The sequence below is a fragment of the Phaseolus vulgaris genome, chromosome 10 (genome assembly GCF_051622355.1).
Source record: "Phaseolus vulgaris cultivar YP4 chromosome 10, ASM5162235v1, whole genome shotgun sequence".
Lineage (NCBI taxonomy): Eukaryota > Viridiplantae > Streptophyta > Magnoliopsida > Fabales > Fabaceae > Phaseolus > Phaseolus vulgaris.
Genome location: NC_143507.1, coordinates 37,332,172 through 37,348,251, shown reverse-complemented (window position 1 = coordinate 37,348,251; position 16,080 = coordinate 37,332,172). Strand labels below are relative to the sequence as shown.

The window sequence follows — 16,080 nt, the reverse complement described above, 5'->3', positions numbered from 1 at the left end:
ACTTGGACTTTCACTTTTTTGTGTATGTTTTTTATAGACTCTATTTTGTTATTTTCTTGTAGTATTGGTAATGGTTCGTCCTAACACCTTTAGAAAGCAAAATAATGGTTTTACTTTAAAAAAATTCTAAATTATCTTACATTATCAATAACTAAAGATAATAACTAAAATATAATTTTGGCTAATGAAGAATATTTTTATAATTATATCATTAAATGGACAAAGTTATAGTTAATATTTACTTATACTTTGAATCGGTATGATTTTTTTTCTTATATTTAATTTCTAAGAGAGTATAACTAAACCCTTAATATAAAATTACAAAAAATGGTTTTTTAATGAAGAATATTCAATTACATTTTGATAGGTTGAATTTACACTACAACTAATTGATAATGTGACATGCATTAAGAGTGTTGCATGTTTGTAACATCTACATCTACATATAGAGTACAACACAATCACCATTAACCTTTATTCTTGTATATTTATTGTCCTTGTCTTCACTTGTTTCAATATATTTTTCTTCTTTTGTAGAAACTCTGTCAAAGCTTGTGGTGTATAAGGAGGAGGTATTGTACATGGAGGTGTCTCACTTGGTGAAGTCACCATGGACTCAGCCAAAAGACGTTTCTTTAGACCACGCAGAGAACAAACCATACTTTCAGAGCAAGTTTCAACAGCTCCTGTAGGTATAGTTGGTTTGAATTTCATGAGCTTTGCATACTCATTTAATAGATGAAACATATAATCATACACAAACTTCATCTTTAAATTATCTACAATGTACTTAGTTCCTCCTTGCCCGATCGCTTCTGCCTGCAATTAATTAAAATTGTCAGTTTTTGTATAAAATAAAACATACTGTAAGTGTTAATGGTCAAAATGCTTTTATATATGCAATAGATTCAATTCCATGCATAAATGAGTCAATAATGGTTTTATCCTATGTAGCTAAGTCATATGTATAGCTAGGAAATGAGTGTATATTTCACTAGAAAAATATTATTTTGACAACTACAAATTAAAGACACCAGTTTACAATTGTTATTTGGTAAATATAATTTTAAAATTCTCCATTTCACGAAAATGTTGTTTCTCTTTTCTAATTGTAATATGGTGCATGGTTGTTAACATATCAACACTCATTTCATTATCAAATTAGCATAGAGTTAACTTAACGTAATTTGCTTAAGGAAAATGTACTTTTACAACCGCATGTTACTTTGGCAATTGCACACAGTGAAAGACACCAATTTACAATTATGATGTGGCACAATGCAATTCCAAAATTGCTCAATTTCAATAAAAAAAAATATTTTTATCTCTAGTTGTATTCTGGTGCAGGGTTGTCAACATATCAACACTCTTTTTTTTTAAAACATATATAGAAATAATTTAAAAACAAATTAAGGAAGAAAGTGATTACAATGTCAAGGTGAGCATTTCCCCAATCCACTGCATACTTAATCTCTTCACACATGTCTCTGATGCTGATTGGCCAATAGTGTTGTAAAGGTAACATGTTTCTTGTAAAGAAGTCATAATATCTAGGCTCTATGAACATGGTCATTGAGTCACATGCTATTATGTACTTTTCACTCACAGACCATGTAGCCCCTTCTGTGTAGATCTTATATCTAAATAATGAAAAACACAACATGAACAAAGTTTAAAATTTACAAAAGAAAATTATGAGAAGATTATACGTAACAAATTCAAAAGGCAAACTAAAATTGACTCTAATAATTATAAAGTGTGTGAAAACATTACCTAAAGGTACATTGATTTTCTAGTTTTGAGTTCTCGAAATTACTTGCTTTCTCATGCGACCATTGCTGAAAAGAAAAAGAATATATATGTTTCATGTTAAAATAATCAATGCATTCACATAATTTACAAAAAATGTTAGGGTTCAAATTATTTACTATGTCATATATTCTTGCATTCCAATCATGTTTTTCTGTGGCATTGCACTTTCCTAGTTCTCCCCTGACATAGGACACTTTTGGGTTACCCTTCCAAAAAGCATAGGGTATCCTATCCTTCCATTTCACTTTTTTGTTGCCTTCTTGTATATTACGTAGTGTTGCTTCCCATGGTCTTATGTTAAGCTCAGCCCTAGTAAGGAAAATAATTAAACTATGACATTTTCTCCTTTACTTTTGTGTTATTCGGAGAAAAAATAATTAACACGACAAGAAAATCATTAAAAAAATAATTTTAAAGATAAAAAAAATAATTAATAACTATATTGACTAAATTATATCTTATTTTAGACACTACAAAGATTATTGACATCTAAAGTAGTTCTATTATAACTAAAATTATAAATTGGTTTCTAAATTGATATATAATTAGCTACCAATGTTTTAACTACCAACTACTTTAGATTCCAAAGCTGTTAGCTAAAATTTTGGTAACTAATTAGATATCAATTTAGAAACTATTTATTAATAATATCAATAATTTTCTTAATCTCTAAAATAATATCTAGTTTAATCAATATAATAAATAATTATTTTTTGTATTTAAAATTAATTTTTATTTAATGATTTTCTTATATATGTTAGTGCATGACAAAACCTAATAAAGGAAATAAAAAACAATTATGAGAAGTTGGAAATGAAAATGGTTACCACTAAGATTTTGGTATTCTTAAACAAGATTAATGGATGTAAGACAAATATTAGTAAGTGTATCACTCTAAAGGTAGTAGAAACTTTACCAACCCCAGAAGGTCCAATCAGGAAAGACAATATCATATGATTTTTCATCTCCACAATAATGGAGCACAGGTGGAGGTGAAATTTGTGGTTCTTCAAAATTCTTTTTGTTTACCACAGTCTTGTCTCCACATTGAAACATGATCTCCAAATCTGGTATTTTTCCAGGATACAACCTTAAGAGTTGCAAGATTCCCCATATGGTGAACAAATCTCTTGTTTGAAATACTTTGCCTTGCTTTTCTATATAAGCTTTTCCACTTACAATTACAAGCCTAATATGTGAAATGTTTTTGCCTCTTTCAACCATTTCCCTTGTGATTCCTGTCTTCTCCCATGGTTTTAAGTCTTCATGAATCCATCTAAAGTATTCTGGACATGACGTAGTTGAGAAATCATCTTCAAATTTAATGTGTGTTGGATAATATGATGAACACATCTTTGTTGAGTTCCCATCTGAGCAACTAAGGGGGAATTGAGGTTGTTGTCTATTGAATATAACAATTCTCCTAAGAAGAGAAGTGCTTCCTCCTATTCTGGACTAAAAAACAAAAAGTAAAACAATTATATATAAAAGTTTTAATATATAAATGTGTATTGTAACAAAGAGAGGAGTATGTCACATAAGGAATCTGGTCAAAAGGTTATGTTACAAGCTGACATAAAAACACATTTTCATAAGTATATTTGTTTACTTTGGTGCCAACGAGTTAAAGTTGGACGTGAAACGATTATAGGTCTTGTAGTTTTTGATGTTTTTTATTAGCTCAGTTTAGTGTTTTGAACTTTAAGGATATAATTTTTGATGATCTTATAGTGAAGGACTATATATAAAATCAAAGGAAGAGAAGATCATACATTGTGAATGGTTATATTTTATTCGTTGGATTTTTTTGGCTTTGTCCATTAGTATTTTGGGGATTATGTGAGGTGTTTATAAGGATTAAGATATACTTTAAATACCTCTATTTATTTATTTTAATTTTTATTAATTATATATATATATAAGTTTTAATATTTATATTAAGTGTTATATCTTTCTCCTACCAATACACATCTTATCTTTCCTATGAACTTTGCAGTTTTTGCAAAGTAAGAGAAAAAGAATGGTTGTTTTGATATATGCACAATTTTATTTAAACATTATATAACAACCTCATTTAATATCATTATATTATTACACTATAATCGTCAGATAGTTGTGTTATTTTTATAAGATTGTTGAATTATTATTTTCTTAAAATGTTATGTTTATAGTAGAAATGAATGAAATATAATGTAGTCACCATTGATTTCTAGAACTGATTATATTTTGTAAAATTATTTTTAAAAATTATTTAATGGAATTTTTAAAATCCATATGAAATCCGTAAAAAAAACTATTTCTTGTAATTTTTTTTGAAAAATATCACCAAATATGAAAATATTTTAGTAGTATTTATATATTTTATATCACAATTTTTACAATAACGTTACTTGAACTTTAACGAGTATGGCATGTTTAATACCTACTCTGTTACATTTATATTTATATTTATATATAACTTTATAACCTTCAAAGTTAATGATGAATCAACATGACATAAAAGTATAGAAAGTATAGGAATAAAAAATATATTTAATCTTAATTAAGAACAAAAATAGCATTTAAAAAAATAAATTATCTGCGTCCAAATATTGCTAAGAACGTAACATTACTTAATTATTACTTTATCATAATACGTTCATTGAAAATTAGAATCACAAAAGGAGTTTTTCTTTCTTAAGCCACTGGGCAAACGCCATTAATATATGTATTAAACCTCCCATATATTCATCGCACATTACATTTCTCCTTCTGGTTTAAACATGGCTGGAAAAGTGTTAATCATAAATTGACATTTGAAGAGGGTAGCTGCACGATGAATTTCAGACAAAACTGACTCGAATTCTTACACACCAAAGAATAATGTTGGAGATCCCATGTTAGAGATCCCAGGTCGGTTAGAAAGTTCACTTCTTAATAAATAAAAATGATATATATGTAGGTTATCGAGAAAGGGATCGAATTGAAAATGTTGAAGAAAGATGAATAAGAAAGAAAGAGTTACCAGATCAATTTCGAGGATGAAAGAGCTTGCAACAAAAGCAACCAATATGATGATGGAGACGAAAATCCATTTCGTCATTGTGGTAAACAACACATAGCCACCGCGAACGAAATCGGAGATATTAGCAATTAATAACTCACTGCACCTTATTCAGGGAATGTTGTGCCAATTGCATGACGCAACTATACTTTGGTTATTGGCTTTCGGATGGAACACTAATTTTAAGGGCTACTATATATAGTATCTTTTCTTAGCTTAACCCAAGAGATTAAGACACTAAATTTATATTAACTACTTTTTATTTTAAATTATTAAACTGGAGAGTCTTTATTAGAAATGGGAAATTTATTTTTCTTTTTTTTTCATACGTCTTACTTTTTTTTTCATAAGCGAAGAATGAATTGAATAAAAAAAATATATTTTAGGTAAGGATTGAAAATATTTATTTACACTTTTTTATTATTTAACTGTATTGTCATAAGCTAAAAAAAGCATATGAATAGAAATAATATAAAAATAATAATACATTCATTCAGTACTCCATTATTATGTATATTTCTAACTAAAACTGGATATTTAAAAAAAAAAACGAACCACTACTCCACCTATTATTCAGAACTCATCTTTAAGAAATCTAAAAAATAATACGTGATCTCTTCCTTTTTAAAGCAACACCCTCTTTTTAATAAGAAAATAATAATTTTTTGAAATATTTAATTACTATAAAAAAATTGCAATGGGTTTTGTCTGTGAATTTTATTTTATTGGTTCTTGGTGCGTAGAATAAGATGAAATAGTATAAAAAAAGTGTTAAATTGTTGGTGAATCCGTACACTGGGTGGCATTAAATGGAGCTTCATTGATGCTTCTTTTCTGGTCAGTGTATCTTTAAAATCTCTGAAGATGTGAATGGTACATGTTCATTGCTCAATCTTATACCATTTTTTTCTTCTTCATTCTCCAACTAATAATGCACTCACCATCGTCTTCACTGCTTCCTTCCCATTTTCTCTGTCATTCCATTTATGTGCAAAACCAAAAACCTCTCATCAACAACACACAACCTTTTCCTCCTTTATCCTGCACCTCTTATTTTTCCTATTTTACCTATCACTATCATTTTATCATCATTTCTAAAACATAATTATTTATCAACATCTTATTTTATTCCATTTTATACATAGCAACATTTAATTAACTTTATATATATATATATGTGGAAAAAAAAATCTTTGACACTCTCAACATAAAAGACTTCCATTTGACAATCCAAAAAATAGTATAATAATATTTTTCATTTAAAAATAAATTAAATATAATTAAAATATTAATTTATTGAATTATTAAATGGATGTATTTAGGTGGGAAGGTATCAACACCCTTAATAGGTATATAAGTGGATGTATAAAATAACTACTTTTCACTACAAGAAAATAATGAAATAGAAACCAATTTTAGAGACAAAAAATAATTAGTTGTTATAGTGACTAAATTAGAGACAATTTAAAAAAAAAATGGTTTCTAAATTAGTTTCTATTATTGGTAAATGGTTTATAAACTGATATCTAATTAGCTATAAATGCTAGGTAGTTAAAACCTTGGTAGCTAATTAAATACCAATTTAGAAACTATTTAACAATAATAGAAACTAATTTAGAAACCAAAATTTATTTAGTCTCTAAAATAGTCTCTAATTTAGTCATTATAGCAACTAATTATTTTTTGTCTCTAAAATTGGTTTCTATTTCATGATTTTCTTGTAGTGTTGGTACAAAATATTCATTTGATAAAAAGATAATTAATACACAATCAATTCTTTTATTATTTTTTTTCAGGATAATATTGGATTTTTTTCTCTTTAAAAAACAAGTGAAGGAGAATAAATTTTATATTATTTTAAAAAGTAAAAACAATTAAGATAAAAGAGGAAAAATACAATAAATCTACATTTTCTCCTCTATTATATTGGGGTGATGATACTTTAACACTCACCAAATAAAAAATACTTGACATCCCTAATAATAATATTTGAACAATATTTGTTATATTTTTTAATTTAAAATTTTAATATATATTATTATATTATTAAAGTGGTTTCTAACTGAATACAATTTTATGAAAGAATGTAAAAGAAACATTTTTGTTATATTTGATTTTACAATGTTAAGATTTTTCAGCATCCAAACAAACTAGAAGAGCATTTGTATAAAAGCATTGCAGGTTCTTTAGGTGAATCCTCTTACTTAGGCACCAATTATTGGTATACTTATGCAAGTACACTTCCTTAAAATTAATTAATCAAAACTCAAACCAACTAAAAACTATTTCTGTAACAGTTACCTTTGTAGCAAGAGAGATAAAGATGCTCTTGCATCTTTATCGGTTATAATAATAAAAGAAAACAAAAGGGAAACATTTTCTTATTAAATATGTTATTCATTCACTCATCTGATTGATCACTTTCAATAAAATATTCTTCTTTAAATCACAAGTCTTCATCATAAAACTCAAATTTTATTTGAAAAAGCAAGAAAACAAAAGCACAATGTATCTGCAATAAATATATATATATATATATATATATATATATATATATATATGAATATGAGCAGACTATGATTCAAGTTCTGAATTACTGAACACATTTATTGCATAAAGCCAGCTTGAAAGTCGCCTATAGTCCTTGCAAGCCCAATCAATAAATACTGTCTCCTCAAATAGCCATAATGATCATACACATTTTCTTTATACTTTAAATCCTTCCTAATTTATGTCATAGCCACTTCCAGGCTTAAAGTGTATGTAGTACAGGGATCTCACTCACTCATTTGAAGGTGTTTTTGTGTGTGTGTGTGAAATTAAAAAGAAAAAGATATGCTGTTGTTTTTATCTTTGGTTTATTATGAGTATTGGTTTTTATTATGATGATTTTCACTTTGTTGGTGTGTTGTGGTAAGGATGGGAAGGAAACCCTGTTGTGACAAGATGGGTTTGAAGAAGGGTCCTTGGACTGCTGAAGAGGATGAGATTCTTGTCAATTATATCAACATGAATGGTGGCCATGGAAGTTGGCGTTCTCTCCCCAAGTTAGCAGGTTTTCATACCCTTTTTTCATACCCTTTTGCTGCTGTTCTTTTCAAACTCTACTTCAACAATCACCTTTCTCTCTTTCAAACACTCATTTTGTTGCACTTTGAAAAATGCTACTTTTCTATTCATATGAAGCATGTGTTTCTTACATTAATTTAGCTTCTTTTGTAAAATTTGCTGGTAAATATGCAGAGCTTTAGTTATAGTCGTTTATCTCTGAAATCTGCTGTAATAGGTGTTTTTGGATCTCTCTAATGGTTTTTTTATCTACCCACTAACTTGTTGTTTGAACAGTTGGTTGAAGGGAAGGGAAAAGTTTTCCCTTTATTTATAAATTTTAGTGTTTTACTTTTCCCTTTATTACTTCAAATGTCTTATTGATATCTGTTGGTTTTCTTTATGTTTTCCTTTTATCATGTCATATTATTTACAGTATTCAAATTTCTTGCTTTCCTCTTTTATGTCTCTAGGTATAATCTAATTTGATTGTTCACCTACGATTTTTCCCTAAATTCTAATAGAAATGTTTCTTGAGCATTGAATATGACTGAAATATGCATGTACTCAAGTTAAGTTTGATTAGTTGTAGAATATACATTAATAGCCATTTGGTTTCCTGATACTTTTCTGTTGATTTTCTCTTGTTCTTTTTATGTTCTTAACCGAAAACTTGGCCTTCATTTTGATAAGGCTTGTTGCACTTATGTAGGCAAGTGCCCTCACTCATGCATTTGGAGGCTTTTCTTCTGATTGAAATTTGTTTTTTATTTGATTAGAATATTGTCAAAAGGAATATTTGGCCATATAACAGCCTTTTAACTCTCCCTTTTTCAGGTCTTCTTCGTTGTGGTAAGAGTTGTCGGCTAAGATGGACCAACTACCTCAGACCAGATATTAAACGTGGTTCCTTTACTCTTGAGGAAGAAAAACTAATCATACAGCTTCATGGTATCCTTGGAAATAGGTACTTAATGCTCACTAAGAGAGACACAAAATTCCATTCTTAACTATGTTTGCTTTCAAGTTAAACTCACTTCATTAAAGAAGTGTATATTCAGACCAAATCTCAATCAATGACAGATTTTTGGAATTAAAATTTTTGACATGTTGTGTATAAAGTGCCATGTTGCTCTCTTTGCACTGTGAAATGAGGAATGAAAGACGCAAGGTTTAGGTGACAAATGGATGTTACTGAATCTTTGTGTCTTTCTCTTGTACCAAACAGTTCTAAAAAATATCCAAATTTCATGCTGCTATGTTTAGACTGAAATAAAATGATAAATTCTTTTGTAATTATTAAGCTTGTTTGAAACCAGAAAACTTGTGATATGAATGAAACATGTAGTCTTGATAGAATTAAGGGCTAAATGATTTTTAGTTACACCAAAGAAGTCAATCAAATTAGTACTTAAATGTACATTTGATTAGACAAATTAATCCATAAAACTAAATTTTAAAGTCAAAAGTTTTCCAAGAAATTAATAACTCTACATATATTAATGGATAGCAGAACTCTTACAAACCCTGTATACAAATTTCATTTGTATAATTTTCACAGGTGGGCTGCTATAGCCTCTCAGCTACCAGGAAGAACAGACAATGAAATCAAGAACTTATGGAACACCCATTTGAAGAAACGTCTCATTTGCATGGGCCTTGACCCTCAAACCCACCAGCCACTGTCCTCTTCATGCAACCCTGATGGCAAGGCCCATGCAGCATCCACCTCAACCCGCCACATGGCCCAGTGGGAGAGTGCAAGGCTTGAAGCAGAGGCCAGGCTCTCAAGGGAGCCCTATTTGTTCAACAACTCCAACAAAACTGACTCTGACTACTTCCTCCGAATGTGGAACTCAGAAGTTGGACAATCTTTTCGTGATGTGCACAAATCAGACAACAAAGGTGGCTGTCAAAGTCCTATTTCTCTAGGGTCATTGTCTGCTACCACCACCACAGATTTGGCTTCCAACCCTGCAAGCATTGTGAAAGAGGATTTGGTGTGGGGTGGTAGCAAGAAAATTGCCTCCGATTCATCAAGCTCTAGTGAACTAGAAGAAGACTCATGTGACACTTCATTGCAGCTCTTGTTAGACTTCCCTATAAACAATGACATGAGCTTCTTAGAATGAGACACCAACCCTTAAGTGCATGTATCATGTTCATACGCTGACATGTAGGTTTTTATTCTCTATTTTGTTGATTTGGTATATGAGAAGATGAACTAGTAATTAGTGGCATTGCAGACATGATTAGAGTTTAATGGATATGTTGTGTAAGCTAGTTCTGTGCTCAATATGGTTTCTATAAATTTCTCAGATACTTGTTGAAATAGACAACAATTTTTTCGTTAACATTGTGATTCATCATTGGAGGTTTAAAATTTGATGGTGTAACGTTTACAGTATTTAAAGACTTCATTGTTATTCATTTAAGGGAACAAATGAATAAAGAGCATGGAACACTTTATCTTAGGAAAAGTTTACACAAACTTCATTCACACACAAACAACATTTGAAAGCAGGCAAGAAAAATTATAGACAAAATTTAATAATTGCTAGGACATGATCAGACCCAAGAACACAAAAAAGAAAGAAGAAAAATTAAAAGCATCCGAAGGCCTTCTTTGGAGTGGTTCCAGTTGCACGGTATTTTGCAGCTGATTCCTCAGCATTCAGAATTTCTTCCCCACGCTTGGCTTCAACCGTTGCTCTCTTCTCCTCTGCTTGCTTGTGAACTAAGGCTATCTTGTTTTTCATTTTTTCACCATATTCTGCTTTCTTTTTCTCTAGTTGTTCCTGCTTAGACATAATAAGACTGTTAAAAAGTTTAATGTAATAATACTCTTAAGTGTTTCTATGTTTATCCCACTCTACTTCATTCACTAAAAAAAATCATTAAATAGTAATTAAATTAGAAATAAAAAATAATTAGTCATTGTATTAACTTAATTAGATATTAATTTAAAGCCTAAAAATTTATTGGTATCTAATATTATAAAATGGTTTCTAAATTGATAGTTAAATTAGCTACAAAGTTTTAACTACTAATATTTTAGATTCTAAATTAGTCATAGAGACTAATTTAGAACATAAGTAATTAGTAGGTAAAATCTTGGTAACTAATAATTAGATATCAATTTAAAAAACTACTTATAAATTTATATTAATAATAGAAACTATTTTAAATACCAATAATTGTTTAATTTATAAAATGATCTCTAATTTAATCAATATAGTGATTAATTATCTTGATCTCTAAAATTAATTTATATTTAATAATTTTTTTCTAGTGATTTACCATGTTTGATTAAGATTTCAAAAGAGAAACTTTCAGAAAATAATGTTTTTTTCTCATAAGAGTTGGTTATTAGTCATGTTTCTTACAAAATAATTTGCATGCATAAAAATGAGAATCTGTATTTCTTATATTAAAATAAAAGTTCTGCTTTATAAAAAAAATCCTTAATGAATCATTTATCTGATAAAAATATGACTTTTTAATTCCTAGAAAGTTCATTCAAATATTTTGAAAAATATGTTTGACCAATCAAACCGATTTTGGTCATTTATAAGAATTACACTTCTTAGAATTTATCACCTTGAAAAATTTTAGGCTACCCCATCATAATTTATCTGATATAGTAAAATTATTGACTTTTGAAGTGATTTCTTTTAGAGTAAATGTTAATTAATTAATAATATAAAAATATTTACACAGACCTTGTCTAAAAATGAAACTCAAAAAATTTGTGTTGAAAAATGTTTCTCCTTTTGAGTTTGATCATTTGAATGGAAGGAAGCACAGGGGTCCCCTCCGAGGAGAAGCCATGTTTAACTTGTGCTGTCAAATTTGGAGTTTTTTGAGTCACTTTGTATTCTTATGGTTTGAAAGAGATAGGACACCTATGAGATGGATATGGCCAAATTCTATCTACAAAAGAAGTATTAACTTTTGCACGTTCCAGACTGTAGTTGCTCATTTCATTAAGAAAAGCTTGATTCTTTAGGTATTTATACCATTTTGACAAAAGCAAGAGAGTAATTGGATAAAGGTTCTGCATGTCTCATCAGAATGTGACAAGGGCGAAGAAAAGAGAATTTGTTGGATAAAAAGATATGGTTTTTTGTCATCAGAAGTGTTAAAAATCCAAGTTTGAGTGAGTTTTATATTGAATAGAAATGAAAACGTTAAACAATATAATAAGAAAGAAGATTCCAAAACTCTATGTCTTAACATTTTGAGTTGGAGCTGATGTTACAGTCAGATTCCAAAACTCTATGTCTTAACATTTGGAGTTGGAGCTGATGTTACAGTCTTGTATGATTTAACTCATGACTCATTGGCATCAAATCTCTTCTATGAATCCCTCTTGAATGACCCAGCAAGAAGTGATGTATTCATTTATATTATTCTATGTTACACAGGACAGCATAAATTCTTACATTATGTTCTCCTTTTTTATCTTGATTATGTTGTTTAAAATTACAGATTTAAAAAAGGAAATGCTCTTCTGTGTGCAGTGTAAGATGCATCATGATATCATGAATAGTAGAAAAAACAAAGTCATTGTGTTAACCAATAGCTGAACAACAAGTATTACCTCAATTTTTCTCAGCTGAGCTTCAAGAGCTGCTTTCTTGCTGTTTTCCCAAGCAGCAACAGCAGAGAGATGCTTTTGGGCTCTGTTAGCATATCACAAAAATTTCTATTAGTTCAGGAAAAACTGAACATAAAGATTCTAAAATAACACTTCAAAGTTGTAGAAATATTCCTCCTATGAGATATTGGCTTGCAGCTCACAATCATCTTAAATGTTTTTTCTTTTGGTAAGCCTCATCATTAATCTTGAATCATATGAACTTATGAAGGGTTTGGACTTGGAGGATTATTGTGTCATGCCAACCGTCCCAACACTGAAATTATTTTATAGGTTCTCAAATTTTCTTTTCTTTTTGCAATGTGGCTTGGTTTTACTTTTATGCTTATATTGGCAAAGTGCAAGATGAAATTAAAATAAAGGCTCACTTATTCTCTGCTTTGGATTTTTCACTTTCTTCCCATGCCTTCACATTAGAAAACCTTTTCTCTTTCTCTATTTCTGCAAGAGCAATATCTGTTCACCATAGAATTTTTGCATCAGTCATTTGTTAATGAAGATATATGCTACCAAGAAAAATTAATTAGTCAACAATCTTCTCTAGGAAGCATGTTTTGAAAGATGTTTCTTAACATAAGTTGGTATCAGCATATACTCATGTTACATAGGAGGATTTATATTTATAGCAAAGTATCAGCTAGAAATCAATGCATGTACATTTGCAATGAGTCTAGAAACTAGATGGTGCATCTCAAATTGACTAATTCAAGTAGTTATAAATCAAAAAGTACCATATATTAGATCTTAATCACTACATAATCAAGATAAAAAATAAAATAAACTAGAGAATGTAAACTGAAATGAGAGAAGTCTTAACACTAACCTCTATCAAGGGATCCACCTGTGGCCTTCTTTTTTACAGGTTCTGGTGGGGTCTCTGTTAGACCAAAAGAAAAATGGTAAAGAAAGGCAATGATCTCAAAGGTAAAATTGCATCAATGTTATTTATCATCAGATTCTAATTAAGATGCACACTTTCTCATCATGTCCTTTAAATTAAAGAAAGCCAGCTGGAAAAGAAGAAAATTTAGAATAACTCTTCCTGTTAATCAAAGCATCATTAGCAAAGTGGAAAAAGACCTTTCCTCCCAACATTGGGGGACAATGTTTTATGATAATTTGAAGATATTGAGCACTAACGTATAGAACAAGAAATTATTAACATGCTTTTTGTTTAAAGAGAATTGCTTTAGTATAGCAGTGGATCCTAGTTAGAAATGTATAAATCATTACAAATAGAAGAGAATATGCTGTAAATACAGTTCAGTTAGCTTGATGCATAAACTAGTACAGCTAAGATAGATAAACAATTATGCTTCTAAACTAAGCATAAAAAATGGGTGGAGCCAACTTTGCAAACCAAAAGGAAAGTGACGTTACCCTAAAAAGAAGACACAAGAAAAAAGCATACTCATCATCAAGAAGATAACTGATGGGGAGAGCCATGAAGAGAATAATCAAATAAGAGAGGAAAATTATTCTTATAATTTACATACAAAATGAAAACTTTTCCTTGAATTTTTCCTAAATGCTCTCCCCATACAAAAAAATCAAATTAATCCCATACAAAAAATCTTGAATGAAAGAGGAAACAAGATCACAAAACATAACACAGATGAGAACCATTTCAATACTAAAATGCAACAATTTTCCAACTTAGTAGCCCTTGTAAGTAAGAATCAGTACAGAACAAGAGCCATAACTCTTTAATTCCATTTCCTTTCATTTCCCATTTCCCAACGCTTTCTCAGAAACCAGATACAAATCAAAAACAGTCACAAACACCACATTCATACAGTAGTACTGACCAAAACCAGACAAGTCAATCACGAAAAGCTGCAAATTTCATGACAACCGACAATCATTCCCATGGAAACTAATCAGCACCAAAACGAAGCACAAAACAAACAGTACGGCAGAGAAACTTGAACGTGAATGAAAAAGAAAAGAAAAACTATACGCATATAAACAAAAAGAGAAACTCAAGCAACAGTACTAATCAAAACCATGTAACAGATCATGTCGTACAATCAAAAAACACTATTCAGGTTCCTTCATCTTTGCATCTCTTTTCTCATCATGTAGTGGTAAAAGTTGGATTTTGACTACAACCCATGATTCAGAGAAAGCAAAAGTTTGAAACTTTGATCAACGAAAAAACAAAAACTCACTCTCACTCTCCTTCTCCTTCTCCACAACAGCAAGAGCTTTGGTTTCCGCCGCTACCGGAGCAGGCACCGCCGCCGTCGCTTTCTTGCTAGCAGAGTCAAGTGCCTCAGCCAACTGGGGTTCCACCGTCGCCGGAGCCGGAACCGAAGCTGGTTCAGCCTTGGTTTGGAGCTCTGCCATAGGTTGGGAGTTTGGTTTTGTTGATGTTGCGAGAAACAGAACAATAGATAGTCACGTGTTTATCTGAAAACAACAACGTTTGTATGTAGCAACGACGTTCCGATAAACAAGGGTGTGCCTCTTCAACTCCAAGTACCTTTCAATTTAAAGTGCCACAAAACTCTTCATACATGTAACATCATCGATCATATTAGTTTATGGTCGTACACAATTAAATTACTAAGTGAAACTTCCACTGTATTAAATTATATCTTTGACTATAGTTTTCATTATTAAGCCACCTTCTTTTTCTTTATATATTTTATGAAATATAAGCGTATCTAAGTTCTTTTATTCATTATTTGAAATTAAAATTACTAGCTGAATTGAAACAATTTTTTAAATATGCGTTCTCTCAAGTTAAACGGGAAAGCGTGGAATCCGTGTGAGGCAATGGTTGTGGAGGCAGGAGGGTTGGAAGCGTTGATCGAAGGCGCGGTTTGATCGTGCGGTGGAAGTGAGTGCCGACAGGTAATACAGGTAAAAAGTGGCCACGTATGCATGGATGAAAAATGAATGCAGTTTTATCTGTTTGTGTTATGCATTTAATGAATGGAATGGGCATGTGTTATGTGTATTATTGAGAATCCTATTCTTCTTTGGTTGGTGGGTCCCTCGTTTGATTTTCATTGACGTGGTACCATCTTTCAAAAGAGATTTGGTAGATAAGTGGCAAGTGATATATCATCACATTTTGTTTATAGAAAATTATTGCTTACCTTAATAAACTCCAAACATGTTAAAATAATGAAGTAAAATGATTTTTTAATAGTGGTGATAGTTGGACTTTTCAAGTCTAGTTCAATAAAATACATTGGATGTATAATTTAAATCAATTTAACTAATTAATTTGATTTGGATTATTTTAATCTAAGAATTAAATTCAGATTAAATATATTAAATTTATATTTATATTTAAATTAGTTTGATTTAGGTTTTACTTCATTAAACCGAGTTTAATTTTGTTAGACCTAAACTATAATGGGTTTGGTCGAGTTAGATTTAACTCGATTTTATTTGATTTGAGTTTTGTTTGAGTCGATCAAGTATGACTTGAGGTTGCTCCTTGTTCATTCATCCTGATTTTGATTTGACGGGATCTAACTTAACATGAGTTTGATTTGACTTA

At 30.1% G+C, this 16,080-nt stretch overlaps 3 protein-coding genes across 5 annotated transcripts; 1 reads left to right on the top strand and 2 right to left on the bottom strand.

The window, feature by feature from the left end:
- Positions 1 to 428: 428 nt before the first annotated feature.
- LOC137818972 (uncharacterized) lies at positions 429 to 4,990 on the bottom strand. The gene is made up of 6 exons (XM_068622643.2): positions 4,817 to 4,990; positions 2,729 to 3,267; positions 1,929 to 2,121; positions 1,774 to 1,838; positions 1,430 to 1,640; positions 429 to 819 (listed from the first exon to the last, which is right to left on the bottom strand). The coding sequence occupies exons 1-6, from the start codon at positions 4,892 to 4,894 to the stop codon at positions 475 to 477; spliced, it is 1,431 nt and encodes a 476-aa protein (XP_068478744.1). The 5' UTR covers positions 4,895 to 4,990; the 3' UTR covers positions 429 to 474.
- A 2,432-nt stretch (positions 4,991 to 7,422) lies between these two features.
- LOC137818203 (transcription factor MYB17) lies at positions 7,423 to 10,257 on the top strand. 3 transcript variants are annotated; one of them, XM_068621479.1, is made up of 4 exons: positions 7,423 to 7,650; positions 7,774 to 7,910; positions 8,741 to 8,870; positions 9,465 to 10,257. In XM_068621479.1, exons 2-4 carry the CDS (start codon positions 7,775 to 7,777, stop codon positions 10,033 to 10,035), a joined length of 837 nt encoding a protein of 278 aa, XP_068477580.1. In that variant the 5' UTR covers positions 7,423 to 7,650; position 7,774; the 3' UTR covers positions 10,036 to 10,257. The 3 variants fall into 3 exon arrangements, with proteins under 3 accessions (XP_068477580.1, XP_068477581.1, XP_068477579.1); XM_068621480.1 differs by having other exon boundaries at positions 7,432 to 7,614; XM_068621478.2 differs by having other exon boundaries at positions 7,640 to 7,910.
- A 90-nt stretch (positions 10,258 to 10,347) lies between these two features.
- Positions 10,348 to 15,505, bottom strand: LOC137818204 (remorin). Its single transcript, XM_068621481.1, has 5 exons — positions 14,735 to 15,505; positions 13,387 to 13,440; positions 12,932 to 13,019; positions 12,507 to 12,588; positions 10,348 to 10,701 (listed from the first exon to the last, which is right to left on the bottom strand). Exons 1-5 carry the CDS (start codon positions 14,910 to 14,912, stop codon positions 10,507 to 10,509), a joined length of 597 nt encoding a protein of 198 aa, XP_068477582.1. The 5' UTR covers positions 14,913 to 15,505; the 3' UTR covers positions 10,348 to 10,506.
- Between the last annotated feature and the right edge of the window lie 575 nt (positions 15,506 to 16,080).